At 39.2% G+C, this 27458-nt stretch overlaps 1 protein-coding gene across 3 annotated transcripts in view; it reads left to right on the forward strand.

The window, feature by feature from the left end:
• Positions 1–27458, forward strand: part of COL11A1 (collagen type XI alpha 1 chain) — a 234301-nt gene that overhangs the window by 78319 nt on the left and 128524 nt on the right. For all 3 annotated transcript variants that reach the window (XM_075131591.1, XM_048861614.2, XM_075131590.1), the window contains 16 exons: positions 3671–3733; positions 5635–5676; positions 6102–6164; positions 7539–7613; positions 9241–9324; positions 10339–10395; positions 14379–14432; positions 16168–16221; positions 16335–16388; positions 17000–17053; positions 24030–24083; positions 24212–24256; positions 25760–25813; positions 25910–25954; positions 26344–26397; positions 26876–26920. In XM_075131591.1, coding sequence (XP_074987692.1) covers positions 3671–3733; positions 5635–5676; positions 6102–6164; positions 7539–7613; positions 9241–9324; positions 10339–10395; positions 14379–14432; positions 16168–16221; positions 16335–16388; positions 17000–17053; positions 24030–24083; positions 24212–24256; positions 25760–25813; positions 25910–25954; positions 26344–26397; positions 26876–26920 — 897 coding nt within the window. The remainder of the gene's footprint in view (positions 1–3670; positions 3734–5634; positions 5677–6101; positions 6165–7538; positions 7614–9240; positions 9325–10338; positions 10396–14378; positions 14433–16167; positions 16222–16334; positions 16389–16999; positions 17054–24029; positions 24084–24211; positions 24257–25759; positions 25814–25909; positions 25955–26343; positions 26398–26875; positions 26921–27458) is intronic.

Genomic DNA, 27458 nt, shown 5'->3' on the forward strand with positions numbered 1-27458 from the left:
GTGAAGTCTCCTGTCTAACTGGTGTTACTAATGTGTGGCCAAACAGATGTATATGTTTGTTTCCCTGCCCTACTGGAAGGGGAAAGAGTGGTAAAAAGAAAAACATATAGAGAAACATAGCACTTCATTTTCAATGTCACACAGTATTGAGTGATTCCTTCTCTGAAACTTCAAACCCCTAATTTTTACTATCATATTTATTGCTAGATTTTGTTGCTCTGCTGTGCCATATCTTATTTTAAAACATATTGGTCCAGAGCCTGAGTAAAATTCAAAGAAAATATCCATTCAGCAGAAAATAAATATAAAAAATCTTGGAGCCTGATTCTGTAACCTTTCTTTATAATGAATAGCACTTATTCATGTAGGTAATCTCATAAACCTCAGGGGGCATAATCATATGAGTAAGTGCTCTGACCATGAGTAAGGTTCGCAGAATCAGGGCATTAAAATTTGCCAAACTATTTGCATATATTTTTCTAAAATCAAAATTTTCTTAGCAGAACTAAAGTGTTATTTGATCACAAAGGATGTGTGTACAATCATTGATAGTTGTGTTTGTTTTTTTTTTATTTTTCTCTCTATATATAAATATAGTTTGTGGAAACATTTTCTCATTATTTTTCATATATTGGGGAGCTATTTGAGGACCAGAATAATATTGGTATCCTAAAGGCATTTATTAGAATGTGAATTTTTACATCTACATAAATGGCTTTTTGGGCCATTAAAACAGCCCAGGAAAACCACAAATATAAAATACAGCACCCCCACCCCCCAACAAAGAAACAAACAAAAACACACCACATGTTTGAACCAAACATAACAACATATGGTGTGTTTCATTAACAACTCAGCATGTGCCAGTCTGCAGTTCTATGATATTTCCTGTTCACATATGAGAAGATACTACAAGTACTGGTGGTATCTGGAGTGATGGATGGTGATGTTTTTATTGGTACTCAAAATAGAAGTACATGACACTCAAGATATAGGCACAGACATTTTGAAGCTGATGGACCATGTCCTGACATCTTTCTGCATCAAAGGCAGTTTTGTGCAAAAATCAGTGGCAGGAGATTATATGGTATGTGATACTTCCATGCAATGTTCTGTGAGAGAACAATGGCTGAGACAATGTACTTTTTCATTCATTGAAAACAAATGTATTATGTGGGAGAATATTGCTTAATTAAAGAAATATTGCTTAATATTTCATTAAGTTTCCATTTAAAGGCCGAAGGTAACGAATACAATATAAGGGGTTAGCTACCCCAATTGCTAAAACCTGGCCAGGTTAAATGCATCAAGTGGCTATATAGTATCTTAATCTAAAAAGCATCTGCATTTGGTTATTTTCTAGTCCCTTTTAGCTTTCAGTAAATTTGAATAAGAAATAAACTTATAAAAGATGCAGTTGTTAAAATCCCAAATATAAATATTTAATGAAAATCAAAACCCATCTCACAACATCTCAATATCCAACATTAACTGTGGGTGAGATTTTCAAAGATACAATGAACATTTAGTGATCCAGCTGTCATAGGCAGTAAATGGAAGGCAAGTTCCTTACTGAACTTTGAAAATCTCCCCCTTTCCTACCAAGTCATATTGTCATTATCAGAGTTTTGGTATCTTTCTAATGACTCGTAGCTTTAAGCTAACGGGATAAGTTTCCAAAGAACCGAGACTCAGCATCCATTTTTTTGCAGGTGCTCTTGGCATATGCAAGAATGGCAGATGCAAAGCTGAGTACTTTTCTTTCTATCTGATTTGTACCCACAATGAGTTTGTTAGAGGCACCAGTACTCAGATCTGTGCCTGCATTTCTGATCACAAAACACAACTGCAAACTACTCAACTCTTTGAAAATTGGTCCCCAAATATTTCAGCTGAAGTGAAATTATCCACAAAGTGATACAGGGATGGACCAGTGTTGTAGTGTCATGGAAACGCATCACAGAGATATACATTAGTGACCGGCGCTCCCATGTTGTGGGGACAGCAATCAGTTGCTATGAGAAAGGACTGCAAGACTTCACTGTACAGAGAAACTTTTGGCTAATTCAGTACAGTATTGACAGATTTGGAGAGAGCCATGTCCAGCACTTGGTAGCTAGAATGATCGTAAGCAAAAGACAGAAAAAACTCGAGGGAGCTGGAGCATAATGGAGAAGTTCAATCTGTAAGGTGTTGAAAAAGGTTCAAAGGGCCTAGCTTACAGAAATAAATTAAAAAAGTAAACTACATTTTAGCATCAAATTTGAACATAATGGATAATACGTTTATCATATGTAGTTTATGTCACAAGTTAAATTAATTTATTATTTTTAATGTATGTCCAAATTCTGCTCTCAGTTACATCAGTGTAAATCTGGAGTCACTCTGCTGAAATCAATGGAGTCATTTCAAATTTACCCCATTTGAGAGCCATAGTCTGCAAAGGACTGTTACTTGAGCACATCATATATGAATTGATTCCCTTGGATGTCTGTGCCTATCAAAAGAAGCAACAAGGATGAAGAAAAGAATGAAACCTCTACAGTGCAGAAATCTATGCTTCTAACTTGAAAATGTTTCAAGTTAATAACAGATAATTTGTGGGGTGGGGGAGCAGTGGCAAAGGGGAGAATTATAAAATTCCATGAATGGTACAAAACTTAGTGCTCTCTGTCCCTGGTTTACAGCTTGTGCTGTTCCTAACTGCATTCTGGCATTAGGTGGGAGAACAGGTAACTCATCTTTTCTCATCTCTTCCCTGCATCTCTTAGTTCCACTACTCATAGAGCCACAAGGCAGTAACTGCAGCCCTAGGGCTAGATTCATTCCTGCTTTTTCCACTGCCTCAGTATGATGCAAAGAGAGCAGTAGGGATGCATGTGGGGATGCTTAGAGGGACAAGAGGCTATTTCAGAAAAGCTCCTTGCCTTCACATACACCCCTAGCACCTCTGCATCTGCAAACCTTGGAGCATGAACATTTTTCCTCCTCCTCCTGGCACAGTGGGTCAACCATCCCCAAAGTCAGGTTTTCTCAAACTGGGGGTGGTGACCCCTCAGGGGCCATAAGGTTGTTACATTGGGGTTGCAAGCTGTCAGCCTCCACCCCAAACCCCATTTTGCCTCCAGCATTTATAATGGTGTTAAATAGATTTAAAGGTGTTTTTAATTTATAAGGGGGGCCGCACTCAGAGACTTGCTGTGTGAAAGGGGTCACCAGTACAAAAGTTTGAGAACCACTGCCCAAAGTCATTTGATGTAGTGTACAGCCACTCTACAAGACCTTCTGAAGCTCCCATTCTCTGTAGGATCACATCACCTGTAGTGTGATATGCCAAAAATAAGCTTATTACAAATAATATCCTCCCCCCACCACACACACAGGATCTAATCCTACAGTCCTAATGTAAACCAAAGTCCCACTGAAAAAGTCATTGGGAATTTTGCTGCTATAGATGCTACAGGATTAGTTAGATAATTAAAGTTATTCCACTGATTTCCTGTTTTTTAGTATTTAATATTTTTGTTTGATAAGATTTGTGTTTGTGATACATTTTTCATGGCACAAATCCACTCCAACTTTAGTTTTAAACAACAGAGCATCTGTGCTTTTCAGCGTGCACAGGATTCTTAGGCCTAATGTATATTTTCATTTTTTTTCCATTTGGCAGGTGACTGGGCATGGTGCTTATGGAGAAAAAGGACAGAAGGGAGAACCAGCGGTGGTCGAACCTGTAAGTATGTGGGTGGAGATTTTCTTTTATTAAGTGCCATGGAATTTTCATGGGTAATTATTTCAGTGCCAAACTACGTCACCTACATATAGGAAGTCAGGATATTATATGTGATCTCCTCCAGTGCGATCACCAGTATTATTCTGTGGACTAGCAACACAAATGATAAAGAAGAGCCCCACAGACACACCTCCTTCTGCCATATACTGGGCCTACTACGCTGTCCCTAAGACAGACCGAACCTTCTTGTGGACAAGAGATTAATAGCCTCCGAAGAATTGATCCTGGTTAGTTTTCACCTTACTGTCCCACACATCATGAGACCAGCCAACAAAATCCCTATATTTGTTTAATTAAATACTTGCATTTGATGTTGTAACATGAATACATAAAAACAGTACCACAGAATCAAGTAGCACCATCATGAAGCAACATACTGATGCTCTGCTTATTGATCCTGCATTCAAATTTGTGAACCTTAGCAATGGTAAGGGGACTGCCTAAAGAATGCCTCTCAGCTGTGAATAGCAATGGAGGCAGTGAAGCAGCTTCTACACTAAGACACAGTTATGTTGTAGCATTGTAGTTAGGATGAATATAATAAACCTGCTTTTTTAAAAAAAAAAAAACTGCAATATCTCATCTTAACTTTATAGAGTGGCTAGCAGAAGCTGAGTGCTACTGTCATTTAATGCTCTGGAAGTCTGAGTGGCTTTCCAAACGTATTTGACTGGAGTGGAAATAAATGTGGTAATTTTTAATTAGGTTTTAATGGCAGTTGGTATGACAAAACTATCACAGAGCTTTGTGTTTCTAGAAGTCACTGATCACAAAAGGTAAAAGACGGCAACAGAGAATGAGTTGCGAGTCAGGAATGAAACACAGTAATGACGACGTATGGAAAAGCTCAGACTGCATTAGCCCAGAAAATATCTGGTTCTTAAAAACTACTGTCATTCCCCACTGCTATACTTAAATTTTCTAGCAGTACTTTTTAAAAACCAGTTGTGAGTCAGGCTGTATACACAAAAAGAAAAGGAGTACTTGTGGCACCTTAGAGACTAACCAATTTATTTGAGCATAAGCTTTCGTGAGCTACAGCTCACTTCATCGGATGCGGCTGTATACAGCATACCGTGCTAAAAAACCTCCCCCATCAATGTGTAAAAAGGAAGTTTCTGAAGCAAACCAAATATTTTTAAAGCTTCTACTGCAGGAATAGAGGCTTTATCAATATTCCATTTTGAATTGCCTCTTGGAGCAAAATCCTCAGAGCAGCTGTTTGATGCCAAAAGCATGGTTTCAGGAGAAGGTTCTGGATGATATCGTAACTGTGTGTGTGTGTGTGTGTGTGTGTGTGTAGGCATGCGTATGAAGCAAGTAATTCAAGATCTTCAAGACCTGTAAGTCTTCCCCACTTTTAAAGTTGGAGAACTATAAGGTACAGTTCAGCGCCTTCCTAATTGTACTAAATGACCTTGGAAGCCATCAGCAAAACTGTACTTGCATAAAATGGAACAAAACCAGGATAACGTTAAATCAGCATAGATGAGTTACCATTGTACCAATCCTGCTCGTGTTTTTTTCTAGAAAATTGGTAGCACAGAAAGTGTGACATTGCCCAGGGTAATTTAGGAAACTTCTGTGCAATTATTTTATATGCTACAATGGATCCATTGAAAAGTACAAATTATAGTCCCTGAGAGAAAATGTTAACCTCAGTAGTTATGGAGAGAAGATTTGTTGTGCTTTGATGAGAACAAACAGATGGGTATGGAAGTGAAAACATAAGGATTATAATATCATAAGACTCCTTGCTAATTTTATTGCAATTGGAATTTATTCTTTTCTTTTTATACTTTCTCCAAAAGATAATGAGACTGGTGTCATTTTTTCTGTAGGGGATGCTTGTTGAAGGACCAGCAGGACCAGCAGGACCTCCAGTAAGTGGATATTTTTTCATTTTGGTTGGGTTTCATAGTTTAATTATAGTTTCATTTTAGTGCATTCAATGTGCCCATTGTCCTTTGGTACTTACGAATTGACATATGTAAAAATAGAGACATCATTTCTCATATGTAGAATGTACTCAACACAGTAGAATAGGGCAAGATTTATAGAAGATCTCAGCTCAAGTGTTTTCACTGGGAACACACTGGGGTGCTGAGAACCTTTTTGAAAATCTGGCCCAATTGTGGGTGCCCAGAATTTTGAAAAACTGACTATACATTAATATAGAAAAAGATCTGCCTTATCATTTGGAGATAATCATTTATGGGTCTTGAACATAATTTTTTGTAGACAATAGTTGAACACACTGATACAATCAGTCATTCAGCATAAACATTTATGGTCTGTTTTTTCATAGGGTCTTACAGGTCCCCCAGGTTTACAGGGTCCCACTGGTCCTCCTGGTGACCCTGGTGACAGGGTAAGTCAAAATATGGATTATGCAGTTTATTAATGGCATATCTTGCTCTAATCATTATAAGAGTTAAATGGGACAAATGCTGAGCTAGAGTATACTGAGGTAGCTGAAGTGTAGTTCATGGAGCTGCACCAGTTTACACCAGCTGAGGATCAGGCCAATATTTCTTTTTAAGGAGCAATACATAGTGAAAACCCAGGAGAAAGAAGCAATGTCCCTGTGATGCATTTCTAAGATTACAGTGTCTATCTAAACCTAATCTCACTGTTTTATGTTGGTGTGAATGATTTTAAAATGTAATTAAATAATGATAAAAATCCAGTTACAAATCTCTGATATAAATTTAAATGATATTTAAACAAAATGTTTGAACAATAAACCACTCAAATGAAGAGATAAATAAAGGTGATGATATACAGGAACAAAATCCTCACTGAAATGATGGACTTACTGGATACTGTCTGTCTGAACTATGCTGGACATATTGTGATCTTTGATGGTGCAAGGACAAATGAGTTTATATGCTAGCATTACATGATATGGTTTTTGAAAGAACAGGTGTGGTCATGCCTAAAATGATAGTCTAAGAAAACCCAGGTTAAAGTCATGTATTTAATGCAGCCATTCCTTAAGTCTTCAGTGTTTTTGCAGGCTTTTTGTATAATTTTAAAACAGCCTAAATGCGTTCAGTTCAGGGAAATTTTCTATTGCAATAGACATGAAATAAATGTCACTCAGCTTTACCAGTGACAGTTTACTGAAAAGTCTAGCATGTTCCTGAAATATTTGTTTCTGGGAGGCACTGAGAATACAGCAACTGTGCACTGTATAATTTGACATTTTTGTTAGAATTCTAAATCATACCACACACTCTACATGTAGAAAATGGACTGGCATAAGCATTTTTTCTTCAACCCTTATTCTTATAGATTTAATAATTCCGTATATCCTTATGGATTTAAACTAAGAAAGTAACTCCGAAACTTAACATTATTATAATGAAACTGCTTGGGGTGGTATTCCTTTCGCTTGTAAAGTTGTAAGTGATCAGTAAAATTCTACATGAAACAGCTCTCACAACAGACCCATCAAGCTCATCCTTCTGCACTGGGATCTACCCTTGTGAAGTCCTAACAGTGTCACTAGAATTCCACACAAATGCAGGATATTTGTACTAGCAGATCCTAGCGCTGCATCAGAGCCTCCTTTTTTAGCATTACAAAGTGACTCATTTAGAAATTTAGCTTATGCCACTTAGGATAGTTTTTTAAAACACATATGAAATGTATTCACAACCTACAAGAATGAATATATGTGGCCCTGTAACTAGCAAGATCTGTCTAATTAATCTCCACTTCCTTTTGGTTGGTTTCGCAGGGCCCATCAGGGCGTCCTGGCCTTCCAGGTGCGGATGGTTTACCTGGTCCCCCAGGTACCATGTTAATGTTGCCGGTAAGTCCTGTTAGGGTTACAGAGTGGTCAAGCTTGTAGTAAGTAATGCTTTTGCTTCCAAAGAAGGGGAATGAATTAAAAAGACAAAATAAATCTCCTGTCCTATAGCAGGTTCTGTCTTTGGAAACATAGCATGACAAACATAGGTGCTGCAGCACCCCCTGACTTGAAGTGGTTTCCATTATATACAGGGTTTACAGTTTGGTTCAATGGCACTCAGCACCCCAGCTATACAAATTGTTCCAGCCCCCTTGTCCTGGTCTAATGGACTAAGCAGAGGACAAAGAACAAGGTAGTCTTGCATTCTAATCTTTGCAGTAACAGTGACTATCTCAAGGATTTAATCAAATCACTTAATGATTCAGTGTTAGCTTCTCCATCTATAACATGGGAAAATGGCCCCACTGTGGGGTGTGTAGGTATCCATCGTCTTACATAGTGCTAGAATTCACCAGAATGCACACAGACCTCCTAATGGACCCCAGGTGCTCCTGGCTAATTTGGGCAGCTCCAACTTGATTATTATTAATTAATTCTGATTGTTATTATTGTAAATGTTGACGATTTTACATGAACACCAACACAAAGAGGGGACTCTGCTTATGCTGCAGGAAGCTGGGGTGTTGGAGGCAGAATCTTGATGATCCTTTTTCCTTTGCATATAAAAATAATAATAATGATGTGATTGCAGTGGAGAGACATCATTTATACTTGGAGAAATGCAGCAGTAAAAATTGTTTCATGACCAGGCTAAAAATGCTAAAATTGGCTGTTAAGAAGGTAATTTAACGGAATTTGGAGAAAGTCAGAAGTTGACAGAAGATGGGATTGATCTGGTCCCATGGTTTGGCACCAAAAGTAATCTGATCCCCACATTCAGGACACACTAAATTTGGAGAACTGAGAATAGTGAAATAAACTATTTTCCAGTAAAGATTTATATCTATTATAATTAGTATATTTATTAGTATGTATTTAGTATATAATTACTATAATTAGACTGATTAGACTGCTTTACATATTCTCTGTTATGTGATATACAATATCAATTGTATCTATCTCTGGAAGAATATTTGAATTCTTATTGGGAAGCCTTGTGTACATACATTCAAGTTGAGACCTTAGGAAAGGGCACAAACTATTCTACATCAGATAGCAAACTGTTTTCATATCAAAGCTTGACATCAATTGAATTGCATTTCTCCTACTACTAACTAAAGTTGTATTGGCTTTTGCTACATGGTACTAATTGATTTTGGTGGCATTTAATTGTTAGTACAGTTTGGCATAAAAAAAGGAATCCATTCTGGTTTCCTATGTGACATTTTAGTGGCCCACTGTATAAAAGAAAATAAAAGGATTCCAGTGAAAGCAACAGAAATTTTACCTTTTATTTATATAGGAGCAGAACTGGGCTCAAATTCTGTTAATGGTAACTTAATATTCATATTGGAACCAGTGGGTCTTATTTTACACTCTGCTGAAGTTTAATGAAGTGACACCAGATTAAAAGTGGAGTAAAGAATTTGGCCCAATACCTTAAGCAGCACTATCTGTAGCTACAGTGAACAAATATGTCTTTAACTTGGCTAATTGTGAATTCTTTTTCTTTGTGCGATATTTGTAGTTCCGCTTTGGTGGAGATGGTGAGAAGGGCCCAACAATCTCAGCTCAAGAAGCTCAAGCCCAAGCTATTCTTCAGCAGGCAAGGGTAAGAATGTTAAACTGGAATAAAAATAAAGCAGCAAATACAGAGGAGACTTGTGTGAAGTTGCCTGTTATACAATATATATATATATATATATATATATATATATATATATTGGGGGAGAGAGAAAGAAAACATGAGATAGATGCAGATGATATAGATGTTTGAGTGAAATACTGAAAGCAGAAATGAAAAAGAACGTTTCAATAAGTCGTGAATATTATATATACACACACATACACCCCCTCACACCCACACGCGAGACATTGATTCACACATGAATGTTAAGATGAAAACTGTGGGAGTGAGGACAACAGATTTCATAGGCTTGCCACAGCAGCAGAGCAGCAGAGCATCTGACCAGAGTTGTGGAGGAATTTGGGATGACAGGTTGATGAGCTGTCCAAATCAGCTTAGTGTCTGTCTTCCCTTGATTAATTCTGGAAAGTGTAATATGCCCTCTGGAATGTGTATATGTATGGTGACACCAGCATGCTTCATTCTCGCTGTGTGGTCCAAATGGTTTAATTGAGAGATAGAAGCAATCATCAGTGTGGGATAGCACAGAAGAAAGTGGCTTAAAATACTAAAGTGTCTTCTTTAGTCCAATAGAAGAACACTTCTTAATTGCAAAGACAGACATCCAGTTCTTAGGGTTACCAGTGGTTTATTCCTACTGAAAATATACTGATTTTATGAGAGTGGAGGACAAACTTAGTATAAATTTGTATGCATGGTCTGTTATAGTCTCATTTAGTAAACAGTAACTGACACAATTGCTAAGTGATATATTTTATGCATCACACTTGTGACAGGTTAATACACACAATCTTTTAAATATGGGTTGCCAGTTGCTAAGCTCAGCAAAATAAACATCTACTCATGAACATGCAGTTATAACCTTACTCACCAGCCACTAGCATGAATTAATTACTAATAATCTGGCCATGCAATGACTATTATGTAATTTTCATAGCTTCCCCTTGAAATATGTTTTTTATTTTCATTTTTTAACAGATTGCTATGAGAGGGCCACCTGGCCCCATGGGACTCACTGGAAGACCAGGTCCTGTGGTATGTTAAACAAAACAAGGATAAAACATTGAATACACAAGAATTAAAAATGCATGGTCCAAATTCCTGCCTCACTTACATCAGTGCAATAAAAGTGATTTGACTGGGGACTTCATTGGTATAATTAAGGCCAGAATTTGAGTCCATATTCTTTTCCTGGGTCCTAAGTTCAGCCTGTAAGCTAATTTAATGTTTTGTCTGTATGGATAGAGTACACTTTAAAACTTGTGAATGTCTTATATAACTAAATAAGCCTGTGCAGTTAGATAACTGCACCTTTCAGTATTCAGGGTGTTTACTATGGAAAATATTAGGAACTGAAAGGAAATGCTGCAGAATAATCTTACCTGTTTATCGTAGGTAAAGTAAGTCAGTACTGTAAATTGGCACAACTCCCATTGACTTCTAAGAGAGTTGTGTCTATTTACTTCAGGGCTGAATTTGGCTCACAGACTAATATTGAATGATTTTGAAGGATATTATTGTCACTGTGGTTATAAAAATATTCTGAGTTCAGTACCCAGTCTGCAGCAAACAAAAGTGACAGCTTTTTAACAGCAAGCATATCAAATAGCTTTTAGGTCACCATTACATTTGCTACTGTGATCTCTACACAACATTTTAAAAGGATAGCATGTGTGATAACAGTGGAGAATCAGGTAGGAGGCTCTGCGCTTTGTAAATCACCTGACCAATCTTGTAATTATAATTTCCTCTTTTAGGCAATGGGTACATTGTAGACTCAAATAATTCACAAAATGCTGTAATTTAGCATTTATCATGTTTCAAAAAGCCATTTAAATATAGCAACAACAATATAAAATAACTGCTGGAACTAAGATTATAGGCTTTGTAGAAAACAAGTCTTTTCTAAAATTATCTCAGGTGATTATATTTATCCTCTTCGATCCAGACAGTAGGGTTTTTCTCTAGACTAAGTATAGCATCCATATTTGGAAGGATTCACTGAGTTTGGAAAGCAGTATTTAGTCTGTTTTGTTGGCATGGCTAAGTTGGCAAATATTTTGCCTATTTTGTGATTATGATGATCGCTAACTGCTGTATTTTATCAATGTGTTTTGCAAAACAATGGATGAACTGCAGCACAAAGAGAAAGTTTAACTCTCATAATGACACAAAACAAACATCTTGTTGTAAAATATATACAAAAGCATGCTTACCATTATTTAATAGCAAAGCAGATTATTAATGTAGAACAGGTATCCATGAAACATTCCTGAGGTGGTATAATTGTAACATCAGGAGTACAAACACTCTTCCTCCATCTTTTTTGGCCCCTCATTGCCTTTATGTGCTACCTCAGAAACAGCTCATTGTTGAGTGGTAACATTGTGATGTCATGGTTAAGTCATTTCCCCTGCTCCATCTTTCTACCTCCTTTTTCCCCCTACTGTCATCATCTCCCTTCCTAATTCATAGCTCACTGGATGAAATATTCATCAGCAGGTAGGAGGGGTAAATGGACAACCACATTTTATCTATCTTCTATCGAATCCACAGACCAGGCTCTTAACCCTATTACTGCTGCCATGTATTGTTCTAGTAGCACAGAGTAGCCAAAGAGCTGTCTTAACTGTACCCCCTCCGGATTCCTTTTGTGAATGGGAAATCCCAAGGTGCATAGAAATGGCATGGTGGCTCTGTGTCCCAGCACATAGTGGAGAGGGTATATATGGAGAGAATAGGTCTCTGTCTGGGAGCTCTCATACACCAATGATCTTTGGCCACTGCAAGGGCACCTTAGACTACCGGCAGCTGGTGTAATCTTGCCACAGCTGTAAATTGGACCTTGGGGTGGCTTGGTACCCTGTGGCCCCAGCAACATGTAGCTGTGAAGGACCCTTTCCTCACCAAGTTATGCTGAACCCCAAAAGGCCAGTCCCAAGGATTGGCACTTTCTGTCTATCTAGGTAAAACTGAGTGGTTTCAGCTGAGTCTCAGTTAATAAAAATAAACAAACAAATAAATAAACAATTTCAGGTACAATCACTGGGCTTTAATTGTAACTTTGAAACAGATACACAAGGGAAAATTCTTCAGTGGCATAACTCTCCCAGAGTCAATAGCATTGACATTGTCTGTCAGCAGAGAGCTTGACCCGCAGACTTTTGGTTGATCACAGTTTGGAAAATTTCATTACATTTATAATAAATCAGAATAAATTGGTGCAAGGTAACAAACCAACGGATACCCTATTTCCACTGGTGTAAATCAAGAGACAAGAAGATCGCATTTATTACATACTATCATTACCATTATATAACTGTGGTAACACTGAATCCATTTGTAAAGAATGGTGCAATATTGCTAGTGTATAGTTCTGTTTACTGATAGTCCTGGCTACATACCACCAACAGTTTACATATTAGAAGCATTGGTGGCTCTTTGTATGGGAAGGCTAGGGAATGAACCACATTAATAGCTATTTTGCCATCAAGCCACCAGGAGGCTCTAGAAATCCAGCTCTTCTGATCTGGCAAAATGTTAGGCCAAGGTTTCCAGAAGTGACTAGTAATTTTGGTTGCCTCAGATTTTAGATATCTCACCTTGAAATATCTGAAAAAGGACCTAATTTACAAACATTGCTGAGCACCTGTCCTCTGAAAGATCAGGCCCCTTGAACAATTCTCAAGTTGAACAATTCAAAAACAAGGCTCCCAAAATCACTAGTCATTTCTGGAAGTCTTGACCTTAATCTGTCATGTATTTTGCTAATTTAATTTTGAGAACACCAATTAAATACATTAAGAATCATATTAAATGTATTATTAAAAAGCACTTTTCTTAGCATAGCAGAGTTGTAGTTACATTAAGTGTTAGCATTCACAGTGTTAAAGTAGGTTATTTATCCTTTTTTTGTCTGAGGTCGTTTCCACTGATTGTGCAAATTTAAAACCGTTTAAAAACTAGGTTGATACAGAGAAACCTGTGCTAACAGTCATCTGCCGACTATGGTCACCTGTCCTAGTGGGAAGCAACAACTCAGGTCTGGTTCTTGCCTCACTTAGGGCTTGAACCACTGACTTCAGTTGGCACTAGATCAGGACCTTAGAGCAATTTCTCTTCATTTCAGTAGGAGAATCAGACCCCCAGTCTCAGCAAAGTTTGTATAATATTAAGTACACAATATTTGGTGCCAACTATTCAGTCAGAAATGCAGCAATCCTTTGCGCTTCTTAGTAGGCTTCATTCTATTTGTATACTCTGTTGGTTACTCTTTTTTAATTATGTTGGTATGTTTTTCAGTGGAACAAATATTAATGGAAAAGGCAAACAGATTGTGAAAAACGTTAGGCCAGATCCTAGCTACTCTGATTTACTCCAGCTGAGGATCTGGTCTAGTACTGTTTTTAAGACCCAGAATAATATTATGAGATAGAATACACTCCTTGCTTATTATTTACTCTGAAATGTTGTGTCTCTATCTGTCTGATGCTATAACAGTGTAGAAATATAGTTATACAGATTTGTCACATGTTTAAGGGCTTGATCAGAAGGTCATTGTAATCAATGGAAAGACTCTTATTGACTTCAGTGAGGTTTGGATCAGGCAGTCAGATTGTGCTTTATTTCTACAGTTGCACAAGGGTGCCGAAAATCCACTTTCAGGACTTCCTGTCTCCTCCTTGATGCAGGAAGCAGACATGTTTTAATCATTCATGTTCTCACTGAGCTGATATTTACCTGGCAAACATTAATATAGAACACAGTGGACAATGCCTGGTCCCATTTAATTCGATGGATTTTTAACATTTACTTTGATGAGACCAGTATTTGGCCCCAAGTTTGCCAGACTTTTACAAAATGATCTTTCAGGTACTGTAATCGCAGAGGATGGTTTCATAATAGCTAAGGAAAAAGTGTTTCTTTTCTGTAATTAATTTCTAGAAATAGCTAACAGTTTATCCAGTTAAAGTTTAGCTGGATAATTAAACTCACTGTATTTTGCACTTGTTACATAGGGCGGGCCTGGCTCACCAGGTATTAAAGGAGAAAGCGGCGACCCAGGTCCCCAGGTACAATACAACATCCTTTCATTTTTCAGTATATTACCTTTTCATGCTTTGCAGCATACAAAAATACATTCCCATTTGCAGCATATGGAAATAGCATCCCTCTATTGGAGAGCAATCAGTTATGTGCTTTTTACATATAATTGAAGGTGAATAGCTTTTCATGTACAATGCTGCAGCAAATGAAACAGTTACCTAGATTGTTCATTTTAAAATGTGAAAGTAACAAGCTGCCCTTCTGTAAAGAGGACCAATTATCACATGTAGAGTGTCATCTCTTGAAAACTAGTTTTAAAATTGGTGCTGGAAGCTCTTTGCTCTGCTCTGTACTGTACATGCTCATAAGTACCATTAGCATCAATGTCTGCAGTCATATGACCTTGGGCTGTGATATGATCAAATCTCATAAACTGAGCAGGGTTTAACTTGACTAGTAATTAAACAGGAAATTTCCAAGAAAAACTTTGACACTGGAAGAGGTGGTGTTGTTGATTCTATGGATGATTCCTTTCCTTCTTAGTAATTACTGCATCAATCTCCCAGCTTGATGTTAGAGAGCACTGGCCAGTTTAAAGCACTGGAATCTTTAAACTTAGACCCAAAACTAAGGTCATAAGCACTTGTGACCAGTTAAGAAACTATGACATTTTTTTAAAAGTCTGTAGTGCGAACACCTGTCACCTGGCCAAATGCCAACTTGGGTACACATATTTAATCATGTATTAAGTAACTATCCTAGAATCCACCTTGGCACTAGTACAAAAGTAAAACATTACAAATAGCTGATTAGTCTTTCATTTTTCCTGCCTACATTTCCAGTGTGGTCCCTTGTTAGTTTGGGGTTTTTTTCTATTTCTTCTTGTGGTCAGGTGAAGCTGTCCACCAGCTTGGACAGTCAGCCATGTCCTGGACTGATATGACTGGGTCCTTTGCCCCCTCCAGTACTTCAAGGTTCACAGCCCTCCTTTAACCTCAGGGAGACCACAGGGCCAGCCTGCCCCATTGCAGCCTTCTACTGCTGCTAAGGAAACTGTTAGTTTCTCCTAGCCCTCCTCCTCCCCTTCCAGAGCTAGGTCCCCACTTATGTCTTCCAACTGGGAATCAGAGCCAGTCATTAGCTGCTGCTTACCTGGTTCCCAACACATGTCTGCTGGGCTTCTCCTTAGATCAGGGTTTGCTACTCCCTGGCTCTGCAGGCCCTTAAAGGGTCAGACCATCCTGCTGCATTGCCCTAAATTATTGGGTACTGCTTCTGAGGCCTTTTTCAGCTGACATTTCCACCCAAGGTGCATATTGGTTTTGGACAAGAGTGCTCCCTTAGAAACACCTACAACTGCCCTCACGAGAATCACATGTGCATGTGAAAGCAGAATGAGGTGTGCAGTCTGTGAAATACTTTGGAATCTCTCTGGATAAAATGTGCTGTGTAAATATAAGTTCTCATTAAATATAGGTGAATTTAATTTTAACGTGGCTAAAACAAGATTTGTAAAACATGGCACTGAGATTTTCAAAGAAATTTGGATTTCATGGGATTTGGATGCTCAGTTTTCATCACAAATTAATAGGAAGTGGGGACTCCCTTAGATAGCTTTGAAAAATCACAGTCTTGGTATTCAACACCATATTCCTAAGTTGTTGTTTAGCTGAGATGTTTGGCAGTTTTGTTTAGCTAGCTGTTCTAGCTTTTTGTTGCCACATATAGTATGATTTTAAAGATTGTTTTGTTTACATTCAGGGTCCTCGAGGTATTCAAGGTTCCATTGGTCCAAGTGGGAAACCTGGCAAAAGAGTGAGTAACATATATCTGGTAAAAAAATTAAATTGAAATCCAAATGAATTAACGCTTTCTCTTTACTCTGGATGTCAGTTGTTGGCATCTTCAAATGTTTGTATTCTTTTCAGGGTCGTCCAGGAGCTGATGGCGCTAGAGGAATGCCAGGAGAACCTGGTTCAAAGGTATGAGATCTGAGGTCATATTTCAGTCATGGCATGGATGATGCACATTTTAAATAGGCATTAATCTGCCCTCCACCACACTGAAAATGTAAAAACAATGTAGAAAGTTATTCTGCAATGAAAATATTGATGCTTCAGACAACCAGATAAGAGGCAAAAGTTGAGCATGAATCATCCATTTAAAAATATGGTAATTCATGGTAATGGACAGCCGTGTAACGTTTAAGTAATTTGATTCTTTGGGCTTGAGTCTGATCTCACTTAGGCTGCTTTTTTTTGCATGGGTGTAACTGTATTTTCTACAGCAGAGCTACTTCTGATTTATATCAGTATAATGTGTGACTAGAGTCAAGCCCTTTGTCTTGATGTTAAATTTATAATGGCATAATTACAGTGGAGTGTAAAATCTGGTGCACAACGGCTTCCTCTGCTTTGATGCGCACAGGGCCAAATTCTGATGTTCAGATGCATGTGCTCAACTCCAAATGACTTGCTGAGATGTGCACATGTGTCCATGGGTAGAATTTAGCCCACAGTGAGCTGGTGTAATTTACTAAGAATATTACAAAGTGTAATAGTCATTTCTAAGTCTCTATTTTTTTCTTTCCTAGGGTGATAGAGGGTTTGATGGTCTTCCTGGTCTACCTGGTGATAAAGGTCACAGGGTAAGATCAACATGAATGTTTATATGAAAGCTTATAAAAATGTAGCAGTAGTAACATCACCTCATTTAAAAAAATAACATAGGACTGTGGAGAGAGTTAAGTCAGAGAACATGTCAGAATTTCATGTTGCAATATAGTGTCAGAATTGTATTTTTACAAGCATATCATGTAAAGACTTCAGTAATGTGAATTTATAGTTAACGATCTACATACATATTTTTTATTTAAATATATTTCCAGAATTTGGGCTAGATTCTCAATGGGTGTAAATTGAAGTAGTTTCCTTAAAGTCAATGCTAATTTACTTCAGCTGCCGAATGGGTTGAAGTTGATTATTAGAAGAAAGTTGCAATATACTAGTGTACAAGTTCTACACTGAGGATGTACGTATCCTATGACCAGTGTGGTCATGGGGCTCATTTCCATGATGTTTCAACAAGCAGGTTTTATGCCCGTGGCACCTTCTCTTCTCCGGGACCTCTCATTGCAGATGGGGAATTGAGATCACACAAAAAGTCTGTGGCACAGCAGTGAATTGAAGCCGGGTCTCCCTTCCGCTAGGGCAGTGCCACAACAACAGGCCATCCTTTTCCCCTTGCTTTGAGGATACACAGAATTTAACAGCTCTGAACACAGAGTAATGCAGAAAGTTTTGCAATTGTTTGTTTGTGTTCATGGAAAACAACATCCTTGACTTGCAATTTTTTTTAAACACCATTAAAAAGGCTTTCTCAAACAAAGTAGCAATCAAGAATACCTACAATGCTAAGCTCTATTGCTTATTGACAAAGACTGACCCCTGGTCTACACTAGGACTTTAGATCGAATTTAGCAGCGTTAAATCGATGTAAACCTGCACCCGTCCACACGTTGAAGCCCTTTTTTTTGACTTAAAGGGCTCTTAAAATCGATTTCCTTACTCCACCCCTGACAAGTGGATTAGCGCTTAAATCGGCCTTGCCGGCTCGAATTTGGGGTACTGTGGACACAATTTGACGGTATTGGCCTCCGGGAGCTATCCCAGAGTGCTTCATTGTGACTGCTCTGGACAGCACTCTCAACTCAGATGCACTGGCCAGGTAGATAGGAAAAGAACCGCGAACTCTTGAATCTCATTTCCTCAAGAAAAAAGGTGCGAAACGATTGTCTTCTGCTGCTTTCACGGAGGGAGGGAAGGAGGGAACGGGGGCCTGACGATATGTACCCAGAACCACCCGAGACAATGTTTTAGCCCCATCAGGCATTGGGATCTCAACCCAGAATTCCAATGGGCAGCGGAGACTGCGGGAACTGTGGGATAGCTACCCACAGTGCAACACTCTGGAAGTCAACGCTTGCCTCGGTATTGTGGAAGCACTCCGCCAAGTTAATACACTTAATGCACTTAGAGCATTTTCTGCAGGGACACACACACTCGAATATATAAAACCGATTTCTAAAAAAAAAACAACTTCTATAAATTCGACCTAATTTCGTAGTGTAGACATACCCTTACTCAATCCAAACACTTCAAATATCAACATTCCAGAACTTGGAGAAAGACCAGATCTGAGAGCTAAATCTGGTTGTGTCTGGCCCTGTATAGCAGTTGTGGTGGAAGAAGTCATCGTCTTGGAATGCATCCCTATTGCAAGCGCTAGTCACAGCTGCACTTCCCTGTGCTCTCCTGAATGAGGTTCTCTTGCTAGTTCTCTCGTAAGTCTTAGCCACCACAGAAGGAACAAGAATAAGGCAGGATAATGATTCCACCCTCTTCGTGGGTGGAGCTAGCAAACCACGGATGGAAATATATGCTGCAATTTTCGAAGGGCTTGTGCAGTAGCTACACTTCCCAGGAACTCGGGGAGACATTGAATACTCCACATATGCCTACAGTGTAGTGTGTTGTAGTAGTATTGGAAGTTGTTCTCCTCAGTCCTGTTTGTACTTTTAGTACAATTCACAATTCTCTCAATCATTTTTCATCAATTCCTTTCTTCCTAGAGAATAAAAACAAGCAGCTCTTTGCCGATTTGAAATGTTGGTTGATCGGTAGGTGGCCAGTAGAGGGTGCCAGACATTAAGATCTAGTCCTGTGATACTCAATTAGATCTACCCACAGGCCAATTTGAGAATATAATGTCAAGAAGTGGGCCATTTGCGCAGAGGCTGACAAAATAATAATAATAAAAACCTTTCAGCTGCCAATCAATAAAGACCTTGACTGCAACATAAGTATTAGTGTTTCTGTCTTTTAACGAAGTTTATAAATCAACATTATTACCTGTGTTTGTGGCAATCTCTAATGGGACAGGTGATATCAACGATCTCTGGCAAGCTTTGTGGAGACAGGTTTATAGGAGGTCAGGGCAAGGCATATGCACTGGTAAAGATTCTCATCTGTCAGATGATTGCAGTGTTGGTTTTTTATAATGTTCATGGTAGAAAACCTAGATTCACAGAGGTACATTGATCCGAATATCGTTAAGAGATGGCTAGATTATGGCTATTCTGAAACTGGTCAGCATATTGAGTCAGAAATCACAAAGTCCCATTTCTCTGAATTTTTGTCTTCAAGATATCTGAGCTCTGGAGCTTAACAATTTCTAATTGAAAGGCACCTTCATCAATTGAATCAAGAACATTCTTGGCTTCAGCAGGGCAGAGTTCATCAGTAGGGACAAAAAACGGACCACGAACAAATAAAAGCAAATTCTTTGGAATTTTAAAATTCTCAAATCACATTTTAAAATTTTTGATGAATAGGAATTCCTGCATCAATTTCATCGATAGCAACTACACACAGTGTGGTGAAGTGCAACGTCTTTCCTGTTAAGTTTGTCTGAAAGATTTCAAGGTTCCTCTGAAAGGCACACATTTTTCCAAACAGATCCCTGAGACTGCTTGCACACCCTTGGAGCTGCAAATTAGGGAATTCAAGTTACCGGTTTTATCACACAGAAAATCTACCTGTGACATAGAGGGGACTTCATTTATAAATTCTAGGAACTCATGAGCTATGTTGGTCTTGTAGTTTGAAAGAAAATCTATTATTTCTTTTGGAAGCACACAATCTCTCTCTATCCTATTTAATAAGCGAACGTATTATGCTGCAACAGGTCACTGTATTTGGCTGAAACATCTTGTAAAAGAGTTTTAAAAAATGAAGTTGCAAGGTAGAAGCTGAATGTATCTTGTTAGCCAATCTCCTCACAATACCCATTGTTTTTCTTAAGTCCCCTGACAATTAACTGCACAAGACAGTCTGGTGAATGATGCGATGAAGTGTATTTAATGAAGGATTTATCGCTGCCAAATGTGAAGCAAAGCCCTTCTCTTTCTCTGTCATAGAGGGACCTCTGTCTGTAACAAGCAAGTTTACTTCCTACAGATCTAAACCAATTTTTTCAAAAAAGCCTTTAACTTTTCAAAAATTATCTCTGTTGCATAGGTTTCTAATGGTAGTAAGCACAAAAATTCTTCCTTGAACATTTAACCATCATAAAATCTAACGAACAGTGATAACTGGGCAGTGTCACTTAAATTGCTTGATTCGTTCACTGCAAGAGACATGTTGGCATTTTTAAAATCAGAAACCAGTGCTAACAAATAAACCTCCTAAATTACCTCCAATCTTCGCACTGTTGTGGAATCAGACAGGAGAACTTGCTTCACACAGTTCACAATGTCATCTTTTATTTCTGGCAAAAAGCTCCTTCAGCATTTCCAATGTGCTCTCCTTCACAAGCTCGGCATCCAGGACAGGCTTTTTCTTTTTTTAGCTATTACCAATGTTTTCGAAGAGAAGTAGCTGTTGCTTTTTCCTCTACAGTCGCTGATGGTGTGAGAATGACATTTGAAGTATGCTACAAAGACGTCAGAGTTTTCAGTTGTTTCACGTCTTGCAAAACTGCCAGGATAGGCCGTATTGAAGTTACCAAGCTTTGATTCAATGTGATGCCTCATGTTGATGATCTCACAGATAGAGACAGTGGTTTGGAATATTAAACGCAAAGGTTTTGCGTTTATATGAGGTGGCGTAATAAATAGAAAATCCGCTGACCAGTTTGGGTTGAAACCTCAGTTTTTGCTATCAACTTGGCAACATTTACTCCCACCTGCCTTCATTTTTGGCTCAATTTCCATCACTAATGGAAAAAAAAGGTTGGCGCCCGAGTTCAGTCGTAGCTGTTGCTATCTCAAGAACGTAAGATCCAGTGAGCAGGGCTTCCTTTGTGCCTGGACTTACTGGGGCTGAGCCCCAGCACCTCTAGGCTTGGCAGTTCATAGCTCTGGCACTTCTGGACTCCCCGGCCAGCAACCGCTGCTCTCCAGCTGTCCAGCTCGGAAGGCAGCACTGCCACCAGCAGCAAAATGGAAGCCAGGGTGACATGATATGGTGTATTGCCATCCTTACTTCTGTGCTGCTGCTGGTGGCTCTGCCTTCGCAGCTGGGGGCCCAGCCAGCAGTCGCCACTATCTGGCCACTCAGCCATTGCTTAATTTGTGCCGGGGCTTGCTGAGGCTCAGGCCTGGCATTTCTTTCATCACAAATGAAGCACCGCCAGTAAGTTACTAAGGAAGGCATAGGCAAATGATAGGCAGTGCATCACTGTTTGTGAATTTAATTATAAACATTGTTTCAAGGTGAGCTGGTGGGCCACACAGGAAGCCTTGGCGGGCCACATTTGCCCCCCGGGCCGCCTACTGAGTATCACTGATCTAATCACTGTGCATATCTCATGTATCCTCTGAAGACTGAGTAACCCTTCCAGAGTTGACTTAGGGTGGAGATCTATGTCTGCTTTCTAATATGGCATATCAGAGCTGGCAAACTTTGAGACATTTAATTGTATGGTGAAAGAAACCTTTTTTGTTCTTATTCAGAAATATAGATAGCGAATTCATATTTTTTAAACAAATAAAGAAAGCCTTTTCAAGTCTTCCATCCCATTGCTTGGGAATCACTATAATACTTATATTAAAATGGGAGTCCTCTAAATATTTAGAAAGTATGACAAATCTGAAAGCAGTCCTATTCAAAGCCAAAGCAGATAGCTGCAGCCCTTCAGATTCATGTGTAGTGAGAGGACATAATGCAAGGAGCTGTTTGCATAAACATTCATAGAATCATAGAATATCAGGGTTGGAAGGGACCTCAGGAGGTCATCTAGTCCAACCCCCTGCTCAAAGCAGGACCAATCCCCAACTAAATCATCCCAGCCAGGGCTTTGTCAAGCCTGACCTTAAAAACTTCTAAGGAAGGAGATTCCACCACCTCCCTAGGTAACGCATTCTAGTGTTTCACCACCCTCCTAGTGAAAAAGTTTTTCCTAACATCCAACCTAAACCTCCCCCACTGCAACTTGAGACCATTACTCCTTGTTCTGTCATCAGCTACCACTGAGAACAGTCTAGATCCATCCTCTTTGGAACCCCCTTTCAGGTAGTTGAAAGCAGCTTCAAATTCCCCCTCATTCTTCTCTTCCGCAGACTAAACAATCCCAGTTCCGTCAGTCTCTCCCCATAAGTCATGTGTTCCAGTCCCCTAATCATGTTTGTTGCCTTCTGCTGGACTCTTTCCAATTTATCCACATCCTTCTTGTAGTGTGGGGCCCAAAACTGGACACAGTACTCCAGATGAGGCCTCACCAATGTGAAATAGAGGGGAACGATCACGTCCCTCGATCTGCTGGCAATGCCCCTACATATACATCCCAAAATGCATTGGCCTTCTTGGCAACAAGGGCACACTGTTGACTCATATCCAGCTTCTCGTCCACTGTCACCCCTAGGTCCTTTTGTGCCAAACTGCTGCCTAGCCACTCAGTCCCTAGTCTGTAGCGGTGCATGGGATTCTTCCGTCCTAAGTGCAGGACTCTGCACTTGCCCTTGTTGAACCTCATCAGATTTCTTTTGGCCCAATCCTCTAATTTGTCTAGGACCCTCTGTATCGTATCCCTCCCCTCCAGTGTATCTACCACTCCTCCCAGTTTAGTATCACCTTTGTATTCCCTGTAATAAAAAAACACAGAGTGGAAAAAGAGAAATAAATCCTTTTCTACTGTAGTTATATTTTATCTGCAAGAATACTGATGTTGTTTAAAAAAAAAAAAAAACACCAACCTTTAGCATATTCTTTTTAGGAATAAATGTCACTTAACACATAGGAAGCTGCATTCTGTCTGCACCAGCAAATGTTTTTGAACAATGTTAAGGCATAGCAGCATGTAGAATGTAACTCAGCTTGAGGCAACAAAGGTGCAGTTAATAGAACCTCACTATCTCTCTTAATGACCCCACAATCACAATGAACAGTAGGGCAGTGGAATAAACACCTGCCATCCCTTATACAAGAGTAAATAAGCAATCACCTAAACCTCCCCAGCAGCACTCTGAAGGAGAAAAAGAATGGAGACACTCAAGAGTGATTCCATATAACTCTTCTAGGATTCACAGCTGTGGTCAGCACCTTGGAGACACTGCTAAAGCTAGAAGAATCAGCATGAACACTTGATTTTTATTCAGTCCTATAAGGAGATCACTGATTAAAAATCCCCTCTCCAAAAAGAGCTCAATCATTTGTGTTTAAACTATGCAGCACACTAGCCTTCTTTAAAAATGAGAAAAGAAAAATAAATCCTAACTACATCAGTCCAAAATCTGCTGAGGCTCTGTGTACATAGGCCTGAGAAGCCCCAGTGTGGCCGTTCTTACGGCAGAACCCAGCCTTACATGCAGTAATGATGATATGATTACTGAACATTTCTGAAATGTTAATCCCTCCTCACATTAATCTGATAACAGATTTTGGATCCACCTCTAAACGAAAACTTCTGCCAAGTAACATGTAGATTTGTACCTGTTTGCTATTACAGTGAAGATGTTCTGATATACTATTATGCAGCTAAGGTGGTATTTCATTTTCCCATCTCTTGTTGTTTGAAGCCAGAGTTGTAACCTGCATTATTTTAATATGGCTTTCTTAATTCTATAGGGAGATCGTGGCCCACAAGGACCTCCTGGTTCACCCGGTGAAGATGGAACAAGAGTATGTTACTAGTAACTTCAGCTCGCTAATACATACAACAACATCTAAAGAAAGTCCTCCCAGAAGAGGAATATTTTGGTGACGTATACTCTTCACGCTAAACCTTCTATTCCTTTTAATAATGACAGGGAGAAGATGGAGAGGTTGGACCCAGAGGTCTCCCAGGTGAAGCTGTAAGTAAAGCTTTTTTACTGTTCTATTTCTGGTATGCAAGCTGACTGTTTTGCAGAACAAAATCGCTCTAAGATTTTCATTAATTTCTACTAAGCTTTTCCCAGAGGGAAAAAAATGGCAGTTCTGTATGGAGAGTAAACAATGGGCTAAATTCTTCTGGGGTGTAACTCCACTAACATGACTGGAATTATTCATGGATGAATTCAGTCCACGGTACACAACTTCCAAATCACTGGACCTGATCCATATCTCATTCACTCTGGTGTAACTGCACTGACTTCAGTGGACATACTCCTGATTTACATGAGCACAGTGAGGTCACAGTCCGCCTATTGACACCTCTAGGGATATTTCACAACAGTCTGTTTTTAGTGAATATTTGGCTGCAAAATTTCACCCAAATTCCCCCCCTTGCCCACACTGCTTCTCTTTATTGTATATTTCACAATTGTTACATGTCCAAGAATTCCACTGATATCAGTAGGAATTCCACTGGTGCTGTGACTGCAGAACAGAGATCTGCCGTGCAGGCAAGAGATCCGGGGCCTGGCTCAGAAAGGATAATTTTATCCTAAATATCTGACATATGGCCCTTCCAGATACAAAGTGGGTGTAAAATGCTACTGAGTCAGAATGATAGTAATTTGCATCCTCTTCACACATAATGAAACAGAGAGGAGAACGAGTCCTGCCTACTTCAGCCACAGTGTCTGATGACACAAATAATGAAAAACAAAATGCAGTTACTCTGTAGAAAGTTAAAAATACTACTAGGGAACAAATTTTGCTCCCCCTCCTCAGAAGAATGGTCCCATTGATTTCAGTGGAATTGCTTGTGGGAGCAGGTCTGCCCTTCTGCTTGTGGAAGAGTTTCCATTTGTTTATTATACAGAGAAAGACTACAAATGAGTAATTTTCAGCTATCTAGCAGAGATTTTACTACCAAGAAAGGTAGCACTTTCCACAGCAATACAGAACATGACAGAAATAATTAACACCACCTTGTTTTCATTAAATACATAAATAGTCAGCACCCAGATCAAGTGACTGTGGAAGGTGCTGCACCAGTGTTCAGGGCAGTGGCAGAGACAAAATCTCCCCCTCCTACCTTTCTCTGGTATGAAAGACAGAGCTACTCGACAGCAGGCTCCTTCAGTCCATATTGACAGGTTTCAGAGTAGCAGCCGTGTATTCACAAAAAGAAAAGGAGAACTAGTGGCACCTTAGAGACTAACCAATTTATTTGAGCATAAGCTTTCGTGAGCTACAGCTCACTTCATTGGATGCATTCGATTGGTTAGTCTCCAAGGTCCCACTAGTACTCCTTTTCTTTTTGTCAATCCATATTGTGCTCCCAATACAGGGCAGAGGTTAGGAGGGTCCCATGTAGCAGTGAATCCTTTTGTCAGGCTACACTGCCTCCCTTCCCCCTACTCCTGTAGTCTATCTGCTTGTAAGGAGGAATTGCACCCACATTTTTATGAATTGTGTCTTCTCTTCAGGGTCAAAGAGGACTACTGGGCCCCAGGGGCACACCCGGTCCCCCAGGACAACCTGTACGTATAGCATAAAGAGTAAGGTATTTTAAACGTGCAATTTCCAGTAAAAAATAATTCCGACTAGTGTTGCCTCTATTTTTGTTCTTGTTGCAGGGTGTTGCAGGTGTTGATGGCCCCCCAGGTCCAAAAGGAAACTTGGTAGGTACATAATTAGGGAAATAAACAGAGGTTTGGGATTGTCAAAATCCTTCCCCTTCCCTACCCTGTCACTGTTTAATCTAAAATTCAGATTCCTCTTGTTGTTGTATTGAAAAGAACAGCCTTGTGTATCATCTACTCAAACCTAAATTCTGCCCTCATTTAACCTCCTGTAGCCCCCAGACTCCAGCTCTCAGGGTGGAATTAGCCCCACATTAATAAAATGTTGATGATATAAATGAACTTGAAAATCAGACTAGAGAGACGGTTAGTTGGTAAATTTAAAAGATGGAAAACACAGAGATGTGCCTGTATTACTTTAGGCCTGACAATGAAGATTTGTAACACAGAAGCCCAAACCTAATGCCTCTGTATTTTTTGCATGGTAGGGTCCTCAAGGGGAACCAGGACCTCCTGGTCAACAAGGAATCCCAGGTCCACAAGTAAGTGTTCAGTAACCCACAGGTTATACCACATTCCTTTAAACAAATGTTTAATGAATACAGATTAGCATAGGGTTAGCTTTTCATATGCAGGACTGATAAAGCATGAAGGATTTTATAAATAATACTGAAAATGTGCATAGTGCAGTGGGAGCAGAATTTTAAAGCAAGCTTGCAGAGGGCTTTTTCATTTGCAAGAAAAATGACTCATTCAGTGTTCCTGGAATGCCAGCAGGAAGGGCCACACCTGTAGGAGGGTTCTGAATAGGATCCTGTTACACATTTGATGCCAGAAGAGTAGCCTGTGCAAAAAGCTCACACAAAGCTTCTTATCTAACTGGTTTAATGCCCCCCCACCCCCCACCCCCACACTTATATTTGCTGCTATGTTTAAACAGATTAATGAGGGCTCTTTAATAGGGAAAATGTATGTATATTGTTATCCCTGATTTCTCACACACTGGCTTCTTTCTAATAGGGGCTTCCTGGTCCACAAGGTCCTATTGGAGCTCCTGGTGAAAAAGTAAGTTATAATGTTATTCTGGTATTTCATAATCAGTGTATCCGTGTAACAGCCTCTGGTGAAGTAGTTAAGAGCTTTGCTTTATGTTTAGATATTAGACACCTACGATCTCAAACATAGCAGAATGCCCTAAAAGCACCAAGTAAAAACCAAGTAAAGTAATGAATAATGTGGGCCTAACTCTCTTCGCATTTACACCATTTTTTTTCACCAGTGTAACTTCCTGAATTTATTCTTGATTCATGCTGAAGGTACTAGGATCAGAATTTGGCCCATAGCACTAAACTGTTCATGATTAAATTCAAATAGACTCAGACTGCTGGGCTATAAAAAAAAAAGACAGTTTTTCAATTTAAATGTATTTTCTATAAAATTAAATTCTCTTTCATCTCCTATACTTTTAAAATATCTACCTCTTTCTTTAAACTGCGGGCCTGATTCTGCTCTCATTTACACTGATGGTATATTGGCATAACTCTGGAGTTCCACTGGAGTAATTTTGGTATAATTTAGATCAGAATAAGGCCCTATTTGTTTA

This window comes from Caretta caretta, chromosome 8 (assembly GCF_965140235.1).
Source record: "Caretta caretta isolate rCarCar2 chromosome 8, rCarCar1.hap1, whole genome shotgun sequence".
Taxonomy (NCBI): domain Eukaryota; kingdom Metazoa; phylum Chordata; order Testudines; family Cheloniidae; genus Caretta; species Caretta caretta.